The 22,048-nt window shown below is 32.6% G+C and overlaps 1 protein-coding gene across 1 annotated transcript; it reads left to right on the top strand.

Moving 5' to 3' along the window:
- Nucleotides 1–15,264: 15,264 nt before the first annotated feature.
- LOC131850325 (uncharacterized) lies at nucleotides 15,265–20,454 on the top strand. Its single transcript, XM_059200523.1, has one exon. It carries the CDS (start codon nucleotides 15,265–15,267, stop codon nucleotides 20,452–20,454), a length of 5,190 nt encoding a protein of 1,729 aa, XP_059056506.1.
- The last annotated feature ends 1,594 nt before the right edge of the window (nucleotides 20,455–22,048 follow it).

Consider the following 22,048-nt stretch of genomic DNA (forward strand, 5'->3'; position numbering starts at 1 on the left):
GCGCGTATCTCTGCGGTTACACTTACTCAAATAAAGTCAATCTTGGTGCGGGAGCGAGGCTCCGTGTGAAAATCTGATAACGAAACTATAGATCGATAGGGCTGCAGAAATCGAGGGGCAATAGCTGCGGTTACAATCCGTGTGCTACTGTGGGATGTAATAAGCGGCTGCGGATTAGGCACCGCACACGACACAAGCGGTGCATCACCGCACGCGCTTCATACATGCCTAATTAATATGTAACAAACACATTCCAAATATTATTATCAGCTACTGTAAAGATTAACTTGACATTGTTGTAACTTAGTGCTTAATGATGACTAGCCTGTAACGTCGATAGTTCCAATCCGACGGACAATGTATGCACAATAAAAAAATAATGTATATATTTATATTTCATCCACTTTTTTATACAAATAAAATAGTTTAGAAATCACTCCAATTAACAGGTTCTTTATTTGTTGTAGTGTCTCTATCTCTTATAATAGAAACAGATAGGTTGCTATTTACTATTAATACTGGTATATAAAATTAGATTTGAGAACGTCTTGGTGTAGTGGTTCACTGCACCGACTTACTCTATAAAGATCTTGAATTCAAATCTAGAAATTTCAAATTTCTAACTACCTTTCCAATAAAATAAACGCCAATATAAACCATGTAGGCTACCACATTGAACTCAAACATATGTACCCACTTATAAATTGTTATGATGTTAACGAAATGTCAAATATTTCGTTGTGTTCCTCGCCCCTGACTACCCTATCTAAGACCTAATAATCGTGACGGTATATTAAGGATTAACCATCATCACACCTCATATATTCCTAATTTCTATAATATACACGTTCAAAAAAATAATATCGACTAGTTTAAAGATTAACCACGTACGTCTAAACGACTTCATCTAAACGATTTCGTAATTGCCTCCAACAAAAAACATTAGAGAATAGCTCACCAGAATTCGATGGTCAATAATCGAAGCTACCGACTTCTTGGAGCATTAAAACTATTAAAATGTATGAGGGCGGAGTGCTGCGGGTGGAATTAAGCTCGAAGCCACAAAACCACAGCTTCTGGACGAGCTGGACAGTTAACTCTGTACGAAGTATGTATTATCGATACATCAATTTTATAATTAGCTTCCCGAAGGCGGAAGTAGTAAGTACAGCAGGATAGACATATATCTAACATAAGAGCTATTTTAAAACTTACGTAATGTTCATTAAATGATGAGTTCATTGAATGAGATGAAGATATATTATATATAAAATAGTTGACCCTGCAAACATTATTTTAACATATACGAATATATTTTTTCTGAAAAATAATAGAGTACTAGTATCGCTATTAAAAGTCGATGTTGATAGTAGAAAGGTGAAAATTTAGAGTTGAATGTATTTTTAATGGCAATTTACTAGAAAACTTAGAAAAATAAATTATGTCCAAAAATGTTAAATTAAAAACTTGGAGTTTACCACACTTATCACTTAGTAATAACTTATCAAGTAGTTAAAAATAGTTTATATACTACTCTCGGACCTATTTAATTGTAACAAAGAACGTGATCCGAAAAAAATATATATTAGATGTAAAGAACATACAGTTAAAAAGGAGTTTTTCCATTGTTTTAAGTGTATTTATATAGCATATTTCATAATAATAAAATTTGTAAACTTAACGAAACTTAAATGAACTTAACTTCAATATATCGATATTGTAGTTAAGTTTGTTATTAATTAAGTTAAACTTATTAAGCGTTATTGCTTAAAAGGTTTATGCGATATTTCTTTTTATTGGGATAATTAAAAAGTATTATTATTATATGCATTTATATAGAATATAGTAATAATAAAAACATTAGTGGTAGAAATTAACATTATTACATATGTAAGATCTTTTTTTATTTTGTAAAGCTTGATGAACAATACATACATACCAATTTGCGTGTAAGTGCACACATCCAAACCGTAAACAAAATAAAGCCTGGACAGAACTCAATCATTCTATGTATAAATTATTTAACATTTCCCTTCATTAACGGCCACTATTTTCCGTTCGCATTTTCTCGCATTTGCAGTTGGTTTGTAAATCCAACGACAGCCGACTAAAAAGGCGGGCCAATTGTTTTAGTTCTCCATTTAAATTGAAATGGATTGGCAACATTAGAACAGTGACGGACTGTTTACTCTATAAATATATTTTATATATTTTTTAACCATTTCATTTAAATACTTTACACGTAATATTTCAAATTTAGAACAATATTTTGTAGTAGGTATATTACGAAAGTATTAGGTAAGTTATTAACTGAGTTTGCTACATCTTACCCGTGATATTCAGAATAACAATAGTTTACAGTTTGTATCTTTTTTTGTAGATAGATTGGAATAAAATAAACACAAATGTTTAAATAAAGCTTACTACAATACTGTACTGAAAAACGCACCCATGTCGGTTAAGGTTTTTAGAGTTTAACATTTATTAGAATTGTTTGTTTGTCTGTACAAACAAATAATTCTAATAAATATTATTTTGTGTTCTACTATGTTGATAAAGTAATAATATTTTATCTCATATATCATCCAGACAGTGATTCATTTCATTTTTTACATTTATAGATTAAAATATTGGCACAATGAGTTACATTTTACTTTTAAAATTGTTGATACGACTTATTCTCCGTAGTATTAACATATGGAAGGTCGTCCTTTTTATTGTAATAAAACATGAAAGCGAGCCGTTCTATAGAAAATAATGACTTCACAATACTAGGACTCGAAACAAACACTCATTGAACGCAAATGTTGATTCTGTTGAAACATGTTACAAATAAAAAAATGCGTGACCTAGTACTTAACATTACTTTCCTAGTACTTACTAGGTATTTTAGGTATAGTTCAAGCACAGATAACATATGGTTCAAGTATTTGTAACCTTAATCTGTTAGTTTTAAGGTTACTTACTTATAGTCTATAAATAGGTTCTATAAGTAGAAAATATTCTTTAAATAAATATAACAATCATACAAAAATATGGAATATTAAAAGACCAACGAGTTTACGCAACTTCTGTAATTTCACTACAATAACTTTGATTTTGTACTTTTCATTAACCTTTCCGATGTTTTGTGGACATGAAAAAGTATCGAGTTATAAGAATTTACGAGCGATTATATTCAATCGCGAGCACGTACCGCCAATGAGGGTTTATAGACGATCCATCTCTAAGGTCAGGTGGTAGCAGGCTGTAATGTCTCGCATTTGCGGTCGGTCCAGGCAGGATACGCGCTTGTACCGTAATGAGCAACACATAAAGAAACCTTACAAATAATTCCACCCACGAAAAAAACACCGAATCACGTACTCGTATCCTTCGAAGGAAAACGCATATCAGATAGCATCATGATGATACCCATCTCACTTTTTTACACGAAAATGGAATGAGATGAGAGATTAATTTGCTCGTCATACCAGCCGATATACTCTTGACTTGTCGGGCAAACTCAATACAATCAATTATTGTTCTACGTGGCTCACGGCTACCTTATGTCGGTAATATGTTTATGTTTGAGTTTATATTATCGTGAAAAATCGAGCAAATTGCATAGGTAACGATTGAGACAGACACTCGTAGATGGAACCAGTAATTTGTACTCGTATATGATCAGCTCTTGAAAATTGTTGTGTAAAGTGGAAGGAAAATAGATATTAAAAAGCATCATTTGTTGTTAGAAATATAAAGTACACCGAGTGCTGTGAAGCGGCGATGATCGGATTATCTCACAGACAGAACATTGATTCTGTAGTGTACATTATATAGTCACTGTGCATTTAATAATTATAGTATCAAGACTATAATCAAATGAAACTGTATTTTTGATTCCTTATAAAAAATATTGGTTTAAATTTTAGACAAAACTATTTGTACTGGTAAGAATTCGTACTTTCTATTGTGAGTGTATATGCATATTAATATCAACAAGACTTTCTAAATAAATGTATAAATTTTTAAGTTTATTATACACCAAATATTGACAGATTTTTCAATATTAAGCAAACCTCAAACCTAAAAAATGCTTCTAGAAATCTACAAACTAATTTTTTATTTATTTATTCTAAAACAATTTTGTGTTTGTCTCAGAAATGAAGTTAATAGGTACATTATAATTTAAATTAATATGTACTAAATAAACAAAATGCGTTGTACTAGTCCATGTTAGATTTAAATGTCCGTTCATCAACCTTTGGCTTAGTGTTGAATGTGTGAAGATTGTCAGTAATTTTCAAGTCAGTGGGTAACTTATCAAATAGTCTTATCAATTGATACATAGCAATGTTGCGCAGAATCTTTGGTTACAGAATCATTTTGGCTTAAAATCGAAATTACCTCAACTTCTACGGGAAATTAACAGAGAACTTTTTACACCTTTTTTATTTATAAAAGTGTAAACATACATCGATTAAAATTTATTTGATAATAGACATTATTTCTTAATTAGGCAGATCTGGGATTGAAATATTTCAAACTATAAATTAATGACCTTATTATATGGTGGCTAGTAAATTAAATATAAATTATCAATTACGCTAAGTACAATATCAATAGGTACACAAACCTGATTCATAATATTATAAATAAATACAGAATTTTAACGCGTAAATTATAATATGTTGAAAACACGTAAGTAGAAATTAATATGAACGATATAAATTTTAATAATTTTACATAAATATAGTTTGTTCAAAAACGTTTATGTCTTAAATATCCAATCCAATATTTATTTCTGGCGTAAGCTATGTCTGACAGCTGATATAAATATGGTATTGAAATTACGCAGTATAGAGGCATAACAACTTACCACAGTAATTACGAAAAATAAATTTTACTACGACTGTCACAAATTCATTTAATAAAGTCCATGGTTATTGGTTGTCCATTGTTCATGTATATAGAACATTTTTACCACTTCCTAGATGTGATTTTACCATTCTAGTTACTAAAAACTTTTCTTTTAAATAAATACGCGAACTAAGATGCTGATAAATTAACGATAACAGTTGGAATTGTCAAATGTAATATGTGATTGGTTCTTGGTTATGCAGTGTACCGGTATGTACAGGCGTACGAGATGTGATAGGTAACGCTAGCCAGGGTATCGCGTGTTCGACGTATAATATTACGCGTTCGACCGGCTGTATCAACGATCGTCAATCGGCTGGATCCATTCCGTGTAACAATAGCTTTGGTATGGGCATTAAGTTAGCGGTTTCATACGCTATAGCGAGAGCGGATACTGAACATACGTCGCAAGCCGCTAAAGTTACGTATAAAATCGATTGTATACAACCGTGATGCGAATGATAAGGAAGGATTTAAATTAAAATAGATAATATGAGGGTGATACAAATTAGGAAACCGTATTAGATAAGTAAACAAATGACAATCGTATTTTATTTTGTTTATTACTATGTTTTAATTTAAGTTAAAAAATTTAAACATATTATTAGATATTTGATGTTTTTAATATAAAGAAAAATAATACCACAGCGTAAGTACGTACCTAGTCGTCAAAAATATTCAACAAAGAATTTCATTAACAGGATTTCACAGGGTATGATGATGGGAGCATGACTATTCATAAGTGTCTAAATTAAAATTTATTTGATTAAAGAATTATATTCTATTCTTTAAATCTTTGTGATATAATACTAACAAATATAACCAAATACAAAAAAGAATATAAATAATATAAAACTAACAGTTTTAAACTAACCAAAAAGCAACAAGTTTAGCGCTGATTCAGTGGCTCCAATCCTAATCTCAGCAACTTACATTACCCACAGCGAACGTGTCTTAAGAACCAAACGCATTGAACTGGACAATGTTACCGTTTGTGTTTTATATTAGTACATACATTACGTATTAAAGTCAAGTCGCTACCTTTGACGTGTCTTAGGTTAATATCTTCAAATGAACTTCAAGTGAATTTCAACTGACCTTTGATTTATTTATTCATCATATGTATAAAGTTATATACTCATTAATGTATTATGATATGTCTAGCAGTATCCATGAGTCGACCATCGTCCCCATAACAATTATACAGTACCACTGCTATTTGATCTTTGGAAGAATAGGTATAGATTATGTACTTTTTGGATATACTGTTAAAATTTAAACAGCAACATAAACACAATTTGAATGTTATTTTATATTAGATTCATTTATATTCTAATGCAAGTTGGTTAAATTGTAACAGTATACCCAAAAAGTACAAGTGATACTTAAATCTAATTAAGAAGCATATTGACACTTTATGGGGACTAAATAATCCTATTACTATACTTATTTATGTAGGCCTATTACATACTCTTATGATTTATCAAATCTACCGTCAGTTCGGAAGTTCGAGATGAGAAGAACTGACAAGAAATTCAGCTCGTATTATTTTCAAATAAATGTTGTACATGTTTACACTAATACAGATTCATTTTTAAATTAAAACTTAGGAGAATAGAGTGACCACCAGCACAATATGTAGTGATAATTCTAGTTTCTAATTATTTTACATCGGTATTAACTTTAGTTAATTAAGCGGTCGTTATCACAGTAACGCGTGGTTCGGTACCATTCATTTAATAAGCAATTAATTTGAGCATTGTGTATTTTGATTATTCGAAACTGTTTTTATATGAATTTTGCTGAATCAGAAATACGAAATATGACTAACTTTGCATATTATATATTAAGCGTATTATAAGAGGTTATGTAGTATATCAGTAGTTATATAAATACATATTATATTCACACTTACATTTATATTACCTAATGGTTTAAAATAGTGAGTCATATAGTCTAAAAACAAATATGCCTGGCAATAATTGTTCCTATTCCATAACCATATATTCCATTAACCTACATAAGCATTGAAAAGGCTGACTTTAAAAAAAAAGTTTGTTGCCAGTTCTTTACAATTAGGAAAAATATTATTACAAAAAAACTTAACGTTTATAAGCGGCTACAATGTCTTACATGAATAAATGATTTTTAATTCTGATTAATTTCAAAATACTCAAAAATCAAAGCTATAAACGAGGCTAGAACATTTTGTCTTCCATAGTTATTGTTATACCATAGTTGGTTCTCGTTAAACAATTTTATGCAGACACAAGTCCAGGCTTTAGTGAGGGCCGTCAGGCACAGGATGTATCGAATTACGCCCGTTACGATGTAAATGATCGCCGACAAAAACTCGACAAAACAAGAAAACTCGGCCGAGGGGTGAGAATATTCTTATAGAACCTTAATAAGATTTGTACAGCTTCGCTGGAATATGCTAAGTATTATTTTTTTAAACTTCATACGAGTTTATAATACGTTCGTAACTTGAGGATACCTTGTCGTTCTTTTTTTAATCTATATTTTATTACTCGCTGTAACATCATCTCAATCGAGTAACGAGTGTGAGATGTTTGTAGTCGTAATATGTACACACATTACAATTTCCTTAAATTTTGTTCGGACTACCTACTTAATTAAAATTTTTAAATGATACTCATTTTGACTGTCCTTACTGAACATTTTAAATGCTTTAGTATTATTGTTTATTATTACTTTAATAAAATAGAAATAATAAGGGTAAGCTTACATTCATTTCATTCACTTGATGACAGTAAGGGGGTTTCCCTCATTCCCTCCTTCAGGGCACCTAGAACTTGTTTAAAGTTATATATATTGCTAACGTACTGGCCATATAGTTTTATGTTTACATTGTATTTTCTATTAATAATTTCTTTGTTTACTTTTGTATAACGAACTCAGTCTAATATCTAAAGAATTTTCATAGACAACAACAATATTGTTAACATATTTGTTATTCTTAATATTATATTCTGTCCTAGAACATAATTATTGTTCCAATAAACAATTAACGAGAAAAATACTCTGTAACTTGTAGCACAGTACTCCCGGGCTAAAATTCAGTTTTTATTGAAATATATATATATGTAAGTAAAACATAACCTACTTTCAGCAATACATACGGGCGACCTAACAATACCTTAAATACTTATAATATACTAAAATTTAATCTACTACCTGTTCAAGCGACGAGGTACTTCAAGATATTAATTTGAAATGACCTCGATAATATAGTTAATTATCTGAACTTAACATACGTGAAACGTGTGTAACAAGAACAGGCAGCACGATCAAAGGCGCCTAATTACTCCCCCCTCCCCCTAATCAAAGCCCTTGATTGGTCGAGAGGCGTATTTGCATTCGACAAGTTCACTCGACGAGCTAATTTATATAGTGGTAAATAGTTGTATAGGTATAAATAAATAACATTACCGTAATATAAGGTGGAGTAAAAAAGGTAATAAAATGAAATGAATAATTCCATCCACCTATTGCTAAAAACAGTATAATTTGTTTTTAGCAAATGTCATATGGGAGTAGTCCACCAATTTATCTACATAATGAAACTGTATATATTTTAATTGATACTATTTTAATAAACTGGAATTATATCTTTCATATTTACTATGCACTAGCGTTCCGTCCCAGCTTTGCACAATTACCACTGCCATATCACTATATACATTACAGTACCATTCATTTTCATTCCCGGAATATCGTAGATAGCGTAAAAGAAAATACACACTACACTATCGTGATCCTACAAGAAGTGACGTGTGAAGAAGTGAGTTAGTCTACCAAATGATCTAAATTAATAGCTCCCAATAATCTTCTATTCTTTTAATTTTATTATTTTACATTTCATATATTATATACCCGATTGTGATGTTAAGAGAAATATACTTGCTATATCGTCGAATGCCATGGGAAATGATAATGTCAGTCGTGCTATGATTGTTCCCATCCTTGATATTATCCTACCAACCATTACTTTTATCTTCAACTATTCCATATCATCAGCCTTCTTCCCGACTTCCTGGAAAGATGCGCATATAATTCCTCTATCCAAAACTAAAAACCCTCTGAGTTTTTCAGATTATCGACCTATTTGCATTCTTCCATTCCTTTCTAAAGTCTAAGAACGGTTTGTCCATAAACAAATTTGCAATTTCCTTTATACAAATAATCTTCTAAATTCCCTCCAATCTGGTTTCCGCCCTGGTCATAGCACGACTACTGCTCTAATCAAGATCACCGATGATATTCGACTTGGTATGGATAAATCGCAGCTGACAGTACTAACGCTATTGGATTTTAGTAATGCATTCAATACCGTAGATTTCGACATCTTACTCAGTTTGCTACGTTCTCTTAACATATCTCCAACGGTGATTGATTGGTTTCGGACCTACCTGTATGGGCGTCGGCAGCGTATTCGTATCGATGATATCAGTTCATCCTGGTGCACAACGACTGCGGGCGTACCTCAGGGTGTTGTATTATCTCCTCTTCTTTTCGCTTTATTTATAAATTCTATCACACTTCATCTTCGTTCTTCCTACCACCTATATGCAGATGACCTACAAATTTACTTACATGCTGCTCTGTGTAATATTACCGATGCTGTCCGCGATATAAATCTTGACCTCGCATATATCTCTGACTAGAGTAAAGCTTATGGCCTTTTACTGAATCCAAGAAAAACACAGTGCATGATTATCGGAAGTCCATATTATTTATCTAAATTAGACTTGAGTAGTCTTCTACTAGTCTCCTTTAATGGTCACGACATAGAATACTGCGTTCAGATAAAAAATCTTGGGATTCATTTTGACGAAACCTTTTCCTGGTCGCATCAAATATCACAGCTGAGTCGGAAAATGTTTGCTGCTATCGGAAGCATTAACAGATTACGGTACTTCCTGCCAGTTGAGACCAAGACTGCGCTCGCACATACCCTATTACTTTCAATCCTAGATTATGCGGATTCCTGCTATGTAAATCTCACTGAAGAGCAATTAAATAAACTTGAGCGACTCCAAAATATGTGCATACGATTCATTTTTGGTCTCCGTAAGTATGACCACATTTCCAATTTTCGCAGTCAACTCAAGTGGCTTCCTATTCGACTTCGCAGGAATTTTCATATATTATCCCTCCTTTACTCTATCTTTTCCACCCCTCCACCCCTGAATATCTAAAAACCAAGTTCCAATTTCATATTAAATCCCCCGGTTCTGCTTTGCGTAGTACCAGAAGCCTATGTTTGACGATCCCTGCTCACTCCTCCACATATTATTCCAACTCCTTCACTGTCCAAGCCATTCGCTTCTGGAACTATCTACCACTCTCCATTCGATCAGCTCAAACACATGCATCATTTAAAAATAGACTAAGATCTCATTATCTCTCTTCATAGTACATGTTTTTTTTTCTCATTCTTCCAATATGTAGTATATATGTATGTATATATGTAGGTTTATATATTTATTCCCTAATGTAAGTATTATATCTAGTCGTATAATAAATAGTGTCTTATGTGAGCCACCTACCCTATTCTATGTACATAAGTCCTCTCTTCTAGGTTGTCAGTAAGAGATTGCATTTAGCGATAACCGCCTTTTGTTATTATTTTACTATTTACTGTATTTTCTTATTATTTTATATGTAGTTTTATTATTATTATTATACGTTAAAATGAAATGAACTTTATGAATTTAACGGCCTCCATGGTCTAGCGGTTCAGCACACCACCTTACTCCCGATGGTCGCGGGTTCGATTCCTCGCATGGTATAAACGTTTGTATATATAAGCATGATTGTCGACATCAATCTGGGTGTTTTCTATATGTATATTACATACTTATGTACTCACAAAAAAGTACTTATACCTTTGTATCAGTTGTCTAATACGCACAACACAAGCTATGCTTATGTTTGGACTAGATGGCGCTGTGTGAATTGTCATGAAAAAGAAAAAAGAATACTATATTAAAAAGCGACATATACACACCAGATTCCGTGTCGTCTGTGATAAACAGCGCTCGTGCATTATCATCTCTGAACAATTATCGCTTTCAGTTCTCTCCCGATTAGTCACAATTCGTATTCATATGTACTTCAGTTTTTAGACTAGAACACAGCATGAAAACAAGCTTTCGAAGGTAGAATAAATAAACAGAATACAAGTAATAATTATAAGTAGTAGCTAGTATACAGTGTACTATACTTATTATTACAGTTAATAGAATATCACATACTTCATACAAAGTCATTTGATTTATATATAGTCTCTCAAGATCCTCTCTCTCTAATAAATCTGCTGATCAGTAGATACATAATTAGACATATGTTTAATTTTTGAAAAACTTCTTAGTCCTTAAATAATAATAATAGGATGCCAATTTCATTATGAACAATATGTATTACAATATCAAATGTTTGCTATAATATATTTCAATAGGATTTGAATATTAAAAACAACATTCTCACGATAAGTTAACATGGGAAAATCATTTTGTTTTATCAGTTATCACACTTCGAACCTACAGTAGTTATATCACATTGTTAGAATAATAGTTTGTGAGAACAGTGATACGATAATATGCCATTGCGACAAACAGAATGCATCATAAAATTATATGTGTATGTATTAGTATTATAGTAAAGTACAGTTCCTAAGCGGATAAGCTAAGTCTTTGAGTTGCTACCTACTTATCTCATTGCACGAAATGAACTACATACAATAATGAAAAAATAAATAACGGTAAGCAAAATCCTAATCCAGATATTAATTAGGGATAAATATTTATATCTTTACGCTAATAGAGCGGAATAGTTGATAAGCACTGAATTGAAAGTACTTATCAATTACTAGCTTTGCCCGCGACTTCGCTCGCGTTAATTTATCTCCTTAGGGGTGGAATTTATCAAAATCCTTTGTTAGAGGATGCCTACGTCATAATATCTAACTGCATGCCAAATTTCAGCCCGATCCGTCCATTGGTTTGGGCTGTGCATTGATAGATCACTACGTCAGTCACCTTTGAGTTATATATATTTAGATTCCTAATTATGGCAACTTTAATATTTATCTAGGTAGTTTACAAAAAGTGTGAGAAGTACAAGCGCGAATGAATTATTACTAAATCCCTTTTTATAAAATATTGTATTACTAGAATAGAGTTAAGAAAAAATCGCAAAATACAAAAACTCATGTACTCATAGAACCAAAATTTGTAATCGCAGTCGTACATCGAACTCACTTTTTTCAAATTTCGAATGGTCTTATAATAACAACCCATTAGTAGTCAGTAGCAATTTTATTTCATCAAAACTATAGTCGAGAAATATTTTCATTCGTTATACAGGTTGATGTTTTGACAGTTCGCACGCGGCCGAGGTGAGGGTGTTAATGTAACATTACGTGCGATGCACTGCAAGCTGGAAGGGACAAGGGGTGGGGGACGCTGCACAGCGGGGTGGGGGGATGGTAATTATCCCACGTCACCGGCAGGCCTATGCTCCCTGTCCGTTCCTACTATGTTAATATAGCAAGCGAGATCTTTTCAGAAATCTGTCAAATGCCAGAAGCTAAGTTTTTATAATACTCGTAAATGGCTTTCAAATAATTGTACATAGCAATCAAAACTTAATTTTGTTTTTGATAAAATGTAATATCAAGTGTTGTAAGTTCTTTAAAAATCAATTATCGTTATATCATTGCATCCTAGGCTTACAACACAGGCTGTGTTGAATAACATTTTTTTTTTTGCAATAATATTATTTAGGTGGTTGCTTCATTAATGATAACAAGCAATATTGCTATTTATGTACAATTTAAGACATTGCTAGCAAACAACATTTCTACTAAATAAAACATAATCAAATAGCATTTTTTTATTGATCATGAATCTGACTATTTAAATGATATCAATATAATCGTCATTTTTATGAAGTGCAAGCACGAATTTGCTAGAATATAAGTGTGTGTAATATGCATCTGGTCGAATATCGGTCGTCGTATAAAAGTTTATTTACTTACTTGATAATATCACAGATAACATAATATGATAATATTGACAGCAAATTTAAATTCAAATCCGTGTCCATTTTAATTTAAGTACTGATTACAATAACATGTCAATGGGTAGGTAAGTACATGCTTCATTTATAGATGGAAGCTATTTTAATTTCATGTGCCAGCGAGCAAAATTAGGAACGGTGAACATTGGGACCGCAAAATGAAGTGGATCGTTGGAACCAAGCGCACTTTCCTACTTATGTACTGGTTGAACTGCCCTACAAATCATTAGAAACGAGAAATTATTATTTTGTACAAATCGCAAATACTTAATAATGCATTAACTTGATTTTGACGACCTCGGTAGTCTAGTGGTTTAGTACACCTGCAAACATTTGTGCACGTTGCAAACATTTGTATGCATTAGTAAGATTGTTTATACCGCCGCTATATTATGAATGAATTTAAATATATATATATATATATATATATATATATATATATATATATATATATATATATATATATAACTAAGTAGGTATTTATAACAGATATCTAATCCATAACACAAACTCTGCTTACTATGGGGCTACTAGTAGATGGTGCTGTGTTAATTGTCCAGGGAAGATATGAAATAAAAAAAAGATAATAACAAAAAAAAAATTGGGAAATAGACATTAAATATAAGAGATTTAAAGTCGATTGTTAAAAAAATATATTGTTAAGTTAACGCTGTTTATTATTGATCGTACAATGTGTTTAGATTTCAGTTTATACTTGGACCACAGATAAGATAATATTACATATACGAGTATGAAATTGTCTTAAGTAATATGTACTTATTATAAATAGGAAAGATTTGATTATTTTGTTTACAATGGATTTATCAGCTATAAAGTTACGTGCGTTATCAGACACTGACATTTCATAAAATAATAGAACAAATATCCTTGAATGATAATATTACTGTTTTTTAATAGTCTCATTTTACTATAAATTATGTGTTTTTATATTATCTTGTGAGTACATTGTTCCAATGTGTATAAGTTTGTTATTTTATATAGAAGCTTTAGTACTCGAGCTACATACTAGATGGCGCTGTGTTAAAAGTAGACGTCGATATGGTTTCGTTGTATTACTGTGTATATATGTACGCCATTTTATAAAAATAAACCCCTTTTTAAGTTCAGCAATCCAACATCGCTGGTTGTTTTATTTATTCACACCAGAGGACGCTGTAGTAGTCCAGAGTTTAGTGTTGGGTTGTACATTTTTTGGTCCAAATTCGAGCCGAATGCCGATCTTCCCCAGTATTAAGTGGTAATATGGCGGAAGATAGAACCTAGTAGGGGCAGTGGTTCGCTACTCGGTTTACAATCGGAGGACATCGGAGTTGCTAAGCGCTCAAGGAGTGAGCGAGACAGCAGATCTGAAGACGGCGTTGGAGTGAGAGGTCAGAGGCGAGCCAACGACGTCACGGTAACCTTGAAATGTCACATGGTGTGACAAGCGCAAGTGCAGTTGCAGTAATATTGTTGTGGTGTGAGTGAAACGGAAAATATTGTGAGTACATTTAAATTTATTTACGGAAGTTACGCGAAATTGAACTTTCTATTTGAGAAAAAATAAGGTTGGAAGTTATATGGACAATAATAATTTAGAAAATAATTATTATATAACATTTAGTAAAATTTGTAACACTTTTAATAGTTTTAAGAAAAGAGTTGATACGGAGAACCTATGTCTGGTTTTTTATTTATTACGTTCAAACACTTGTAAAATTCTTAACTGTAAAACTGAATTTAGAGTAGTTTATAGTTTGAATTTTAATTTATATAGTAATATGTCAGAAACATAAAATAATTTGCTGAGTTTGAACATTTAGGAACTTAGTACAATTATTTTCATTTGTATTTTTTACTTAAAAATTGGCCTTAGTATATTTTTATAGTTTGAATTTTCAATTGAATAGTAATAAGCCTACATAGAATAAATTGTTAAGTTTATAAATTTAGGGACATTTTCTTTATTTGTTTTAGAATATTTTTTATAGTTTCGATTTTCAATTGTGTAGTAGTATACTGGGAACATATAATAATTTGCTAAGTTTAAAAATTTAGGAACTTAGTACAATTTAAAACTTATATTTTTTACTTTCAAATTGAACTTAGAATATTTTATAGTTTGAGTTTTCATTTGTGTACTAGTATATCGGTGACATAGAATAATTTACTAAGTATAAAGGTTTAGAGACTTAGTACAATTCTTGTTACTTTTAACTCTTTAAAATATAATTGTAATTTCTGTAATTAAATAAGATGGAAGGTTTATTGAATTGTCAAAGAGACAATTTTAATAGAATATCAAAGGCACAAATTAACTTTAAAAAATCTCCGAAAGACCGAATAACGGAGTCATATGTAGAAACTAAACTGGATAATATAGAACAGTTGTGGGTTGAGTTTCTCACTACACATCAGCAAATACTTAAGGATTATAAGTGGGAAGATGTACAACGTACTTTTTATGTTAAAGATGAAATATATGACAAAACTGAAGAAATATTTTCTGATTATAAAAGCACACTTAAAAGATATTTAAAAAGTTTTAATGAAAATAAAATTAGTAGTGGTGATAAAGATTCTGGTTCTTCTAAAGCAGGCAATGGGTCCTCTTCTGCGGTAAAACTTCCGAAAATAATTATTCCGCAATTTTCAGGAAAATATACGGAGTGGTATTCCTTCAGGGATTTGTTTATTTCTTTGGTTCATTCTAATAATTCAATAGATGATGTACAGAAGTTACATTATTTAAAGGGGCATTTGACCGGAGAAGCGGAGCAATTAATTAGACATGTTCCGATTACTTCTGCAAACTATATACAGTGTTGGCAACAGTTAGAGAATAGGTACAATAACAAGCGATATTTGGCAAATTGTATTTTAAAAAGATTGTTTAGCCAAAGATCATTAGGTAATGAATCCGCATCAGTTTTAAAAGAATTACTAGATACTACAACTGATTGTATACACGCGTTAAAAAATTTGAATATAGATGTTAGCACATGGGATATTATTATAATACACATTATAAATTATAAACTAGATCAGGAAACACGCAAACAATGGGAATTGAAAATATCAGCTGAGAATTCAAATGAACTACCCACTTTCAATCAATTTTCAGAATTTCTTCAAAGTAGATTTCGGGCTTTAGAATGTATAGAACCAAAACAGCGATCTTCAATTCCTAGTAGCGGGTCTTATCCTAAAACTAAAACTTGTATGCACGTGGCTAAAATAAATTGTGAATTCTGTTCGGAAACGCATAAATTATGTTTCTGCAAAAAATTCGCAAAATTAGATTATACTCACCGTTATGAATTTGTAGCTAAAAATAGTTTGTGTTTCAATTGTCTTGGAGGCAACCACTCTGCCAAGTTCTGCCAGAGTACTACTATTTGTAAAGTTTGTAAACGTAGGCATCACTCTCTCTTGCATCCACAGAAAAGGGACCATTTAGAAATTTCAGGTTCTGGTAATTCAACAAATAAAGTCGAAAGTAAAGATAAAAAAGTAGATATAGATAGTGGGGAAACATCTAGTAATATAGTTTCATGTTTTTCTGCTGGTCAAACTGCAGTTCATAGTCAAGTATTGCTTGCCACCGCACTCGTTCAAGCTGATACTCAAAACGGGGAGAGTCGGGTTATAAGGGCGTTACTGGATCAAGGTTCACAAGCATCCTTCATCACAGAAGCGACTGCTCAATATTTGGGGGTAAAGAAAATTCCAGTACAGGGAACGATATCTGGTCTAGAAGGAAATAAAAATGTAACTGCCAAGTATATGGTCCAGCTGAAGATACGCTCACGCATCAAACCTGAAATAATTATTATGGTGCAAGCATATGTACTGAAAACAATTACTACTTTTCTACCAAATAAGAAAGTAGTTGAATTGGACTGGTTGGATTTAAATGAAATACAACTTGCAGATCCTCAATATCACACTCCAAACAAAATCCATATTTTGTTGGGAGCTGAGATATATGGACAGATTATTGAAGATGGGGTTAAAAGAGGACCTCATGGTACACTAGTGGCACAAGCTACGTCGCTAGGATGGATACTTTCTGGTACAATAAAAGAAGCATCATTTAGATCAGTAACTAATGTTACAGCCTTGCATTTATGTACGCATGAGAATGATTACCTTAAAAAATTTTGGGAAATTGAAAGTGATCCTTATTCTTTAAAACGAATCTTGACAGAAGAAGAAATACTCTGTGAACAACTATATAAAGAAACTACAAAACGAGACAGTGAGGGACGATATATTGTCAAACTCCCATTTAAGTCTGAAAATCTGCAATATATTAACGGAAACTCGAGAGATATAGCTACAAAACGATTGAAGAGATTAATGGTGAAATTAAATAGAGATGAGACACTGAAAGAAAAGTATACAGAGATTATAAAAGAGTATTTACATCTAGAGCACATGGAAAGGATACCAGAAACAGAAAAAGAAAATAGATTAAGTTTCTACTTACCTCATCATGCAGTGATAAATAATGCCAAAGATACAACAAAGGTTCGCGTAGTATTCGATGCTTCTGCAAAAAATGAATATGGTGTATCATTAAACGAGTTATTAATGATAGGGCCAACACTTCAGCCAGAGTTGCGCCATTTAATCATGCGGTGGAGAATATATAAGATATGTTTAGCTGCTGATATCAACAAAATGTATCGGCAAATTAAGGTGTACGAACAAGATGCAGAATTTCAGCGAGTACTATGGAGAGATAATGAAAATGGAACAATTGAAGATTATAGATTAAAAAGACTTACCTTTGGTACGGCTGCTGCTCCTTATCTAGCTGTAAGGACACTGCAACAAGTTGCATTAGATGAAGGCGATAATTATCCAAGTGTAGTTCAAAGAGTAAAAAACGACTTCTACATGGATGATCTTCTGACAGGCTGTGATACTGTTGAAGAAGGTGTTATTATTTATCAAGAAATGAATCAACTATTACAAAAAGGTGGATTTCAACTGCAAAAATGGATGACTAACAGTGAAGATTTGTTAAATGAAATAAAGCAGGGAAATGAACATGCACAGGAAGGGTTGAAGATAAAGTTAGATGAAGTAGTTAAACTTTTAGGACTTACCTGGAATCGTTCAGCAGATACCTTTCAATATTCGGTGAATCTTCCTCCGGTGTCTGGACCTGTAACAAAAAGAAAGATTATCTCAGAAATAGCAAGATTATTTGATCCGCTGGGTTGGGCAGCCCCTAGCGTGATTATAGCAAAGGTATTAATTCAGAAGCTTTGGATCTTGGGAATAGATTGGGATGATGAAGTTCCAAATAATATAATTAATGAGTGGCATACTTACCGCACAGGCTTGTCGGAGCTAACAAAAATTAACATACCGAGATGGTTCGGAACTAAATTCACATCTTCACGAGTCGAGTTACATGGCTTCTCAGATGCGTCGAAGATAGCATATTCAGCAGCCGTTTATATACGATTAACAGACGAACGTGGTAATATCCATGTCACTTTGGTTTCTGCTAAGACCAAAGTCGCGCCAATCAAACAAATTTCAGTCCCTAGATTGGAATTGTGTGGTGCCGTATTGGTGACACGTCTTTTGGTCGAGGTAGCTGAAGTTTTAGGCATCCCTAAAAAAGACATTCGAGCCTGGACTGACTCTACGGTGGTTTTAGCGTGGCTTAATAGCCATCCAAGTAAATGGCAAACCTTTGTTGCCAATAGAGTGTCCGAGATCCTGTCAACTTTAGATTCTCAACAATGGGCACATATAACATCAGGACAGAATCCTGCCGATTGTGCATCCCGAGGTGTTAGTCCATCAGATCTATGGCAAAATACAACGTGGTTTAACGGACCGGAGTTTTTACATAAACATGAGGTGCATTACAATAAACCAAAGGATATTGCAACACATTTAGAAGAAAGTAAAGTACACCTAACAGTCACTGAAACTACACTTTGGGATCGATACAATTCATTGACAAGATTAATTCGAGTAATATCATACTGTAAACGTTTTTTAAATCTACGTACCGGACAACAGCGACAGAGTACTACTTTTCTTTCAACACAGGAATTGGCGGGTGCTTTAAAAACTTGCATAAAAATTTGCCAAAAACAAAATTTCCATGAAGAAATAGCTCAGATTAATAAAAATATAGAGTACAGTACAGTTAAGGGTCCGCTGAAATCGTTAAATCCGTTTATTGATAGTTCTGGAGTTTTACGAGTAGGTGGGCGACTTGAAAAATCACAACTCAATTTAGATGCTAAACACCCTATATTATTGCCAAAAAATTCACCATTTACAAAACTTATTATTGCTGATGCGCATACGAAAACTTTGCATGGAGGACCACAACTTATGTTGTCCTTTATTGGGACTAAATATTATATTTTGAGTGCGAAATATTTAGTTAAAGCCTATGTTCGCAAGTGTGTTAAATGTATTCGCTACTCTGCAACTACTTCTACTCAATTAATGGGTCAATTACCTACAGCTAGAGTATCTCCAGGAAGACCCTTTCAGTGTAGTGGTGTTGACTATGCAGGTCCTGTGAATGTTAAAACTACAAAGGGTCGCGGTTATCATTCTACAAAAGGATATATTTGTCTATTCATATGTATGGCCACTAAGGCGATACATCTTGAGTTGGTTGGAGACCTTACCACACAAGGGTTTTTGGCGGCTTTTAGACGTTTTGTTGCTCGCAGAGGTTTATGTACAGATATTTGGAGCGATAATGGAACAAATTTTGTTGGCGCCTCGCGCGAATTACGAACTTTGTTCGCTTCTGAGAATAAAAAAATTTCAACAGAGGTAGCCGAAATTCTAGCCACACAAGGTACTACGTGGCATTTTATACCACCACGCTCTCCTAATTTTGGAGGGTTATGGGAAGCCGGGATAAAATCTACCAAATTTCATCTAAGGCGAATAGTTGGAGATTTAATTTTAACTTACGAGGAATTGTCCACAACTTTAGCACAAATAGAAGCGTGCTTAAATTCACGTCCACTATCCAGAATAGACTCAGAACAGGATACAATAAATGTTTTGACACCAGGGCATTTCCTCATCGGAGGACCATTACTAGCTCCTACAGATTACAACTTTGAAAGGTCCAACATATCTAATCTTCGTAGGTGGCAGTTGGTTCAAAGATTGACGCAAGATTTTTGGAGGCGTTGGTCTCAAGAATACCTTACACGGTTTCTTCATCGGTATAGGTGGTCACATCAAAAACCAGAACCTGACGTTGGGGATGTAGTTTTAGTAAAAGAAGACGACTTACCTCCTTGTCGATGGTTGCTCGGGAGAGTGGTTGCTAAACATCCAGGCATGGATAACATCACTCGGGTAGTTACTATTAGGAATCAGAATTCACTAATTAAACGCCCCACTTCAAAGTTATGTGTACTACCTATTACAGAGTAAATTGTTATTTTTTTTATAGTGTTAGTGTTGATTTACTCATTTTTAGTTAATTAATTATTTAGTTTATTTTTTTTAAGCCCTACTATCTATAGTTTAGTTGTTTATAATATGTTATTGCCCTACATTTGTTATTACGTATCCATGGTGGGCGGCTCCAAGTGTGAAGGACAAATCATGTCCTTGGTGGGCGGAATGTATAAGTTTGTTATTTTATATAGAAGCTTTAGTACTCGAGCTACATACTAGATGGCGCTGTGTTAAAAGTAGACGTCGATATGGTTTCGTTGTATTACTGTGTATATATGTACGCCATTTTATAAAAATAAACCCCTTTTTAAGTTCAGCAATCCAACATCGCTGGTTGTTTTATTTATTCACACCAGAGGACGCTGTAGTAGTCCAGAGTTTAGTGTTGGGTTGTACACAATGTGGTTTGACATAATTAATGTTTATTATTTTATTTAGCGCAATCGTTGTGGAATTTCTGAGAAATACTTTACAAGTTAATCTTCTAAACCAATTTGTGTACGTTTAATATTGATCATGTATACTATATAAAAAAATACATATTTTAATACAATCTACACTTCTATATCGTAACATACTCTATATTGAAAAGATTTATAGGTAGGTAATGTAATCTCTCCAAACTTCATATAGAAAATATTTATATTTTTAGATCCGTGTGTACGTAAATAATCCATCGAATTTTATTTTACCATATCATTTTTATGTCAACATTAAAATGATTTTTATGAGTTAAATAATTCATTATTTAGGGAAGGCGAAGAGAACTGAATCTCATTATTTAATCTCTTACTTTGTGGTCTTCACTTATCTCAAAACCATACTAGCCTATGATTACTTTTTTTATTTAATGCAATATTTAGCAAATATTTACAATTTTACTAAGAACACGACACACCTACAATCACATTGGAAAAATTACTCACGATATTTATAATTTTCCAGTTAACTTTCAAAATATTTCCATAGTTCTTAGTATAGATACAGTATTTACCAGTGGTGATGAATACAAGTCTGTAGTCTAAATATGTAAATGTAAATTGTAGAGCTTCTTGTTCCATGCGCATCGAAGCGCTGGAAATACCAACAGATACTGGCCATTTGCGTCAATGCCTTATCCCATACACGATTCATAGACGCTAATAATTAGATTCATTTATTCATAATTCGACGTAAACGGCTTACGACAGTGTTAATGCGACTCCAATTAAAGCTGTGTTCTATTTATAAATTATATATTTACAGTCATAGATAAGATTTTTATTTTGATACGTTCGAACGTAAGCAATCGCCGAGTTTTAATAACGCCTAAGTGATTTTATGTTTATATATGGATATATGTTTCATGTTTAAAATCTACTGATATATACGATATATTTAGATATTACGTACTATTTTAGTAGGTAGGTACCAAATAGCACCACCTACTTATGCTATGCCAGTTCTGATCACTAGAATGAACATAATAAGATAGAAACAAACCATCGGTTTATTTTATAAATTAAACTTTGTCGTGGATTATCATTCAATATTTTTATCCGGCGAAACTGCAAAGTCGAATGCTGTT

Source organism: Achroia grisella, unplaced genomic scaffold, assembly GCF_030625045.1.
Source record: "Achroia grisella isolate CSIRO2021 unplaced genomic scaffold, CSIRO_AGI_Agris_v1 utg7518, whole genome shotgun sequence".
Taxonomy (NCBI): Eukaryota; Metazoa; Arthropoda; class Insecta; order Lepidoptera; family Pyralidae; genus Achroia; species Achroia grisella.

What these genes read in the sequence shown, in the direction of transcription:
- LOC131850325 (XM_059200523.1), top strand. Translation starts at nt 15,265, where the DNA reads ATGGAAGGTTTATTGAATTGTCAAAGAGACAATTTTAATAGAATATCA.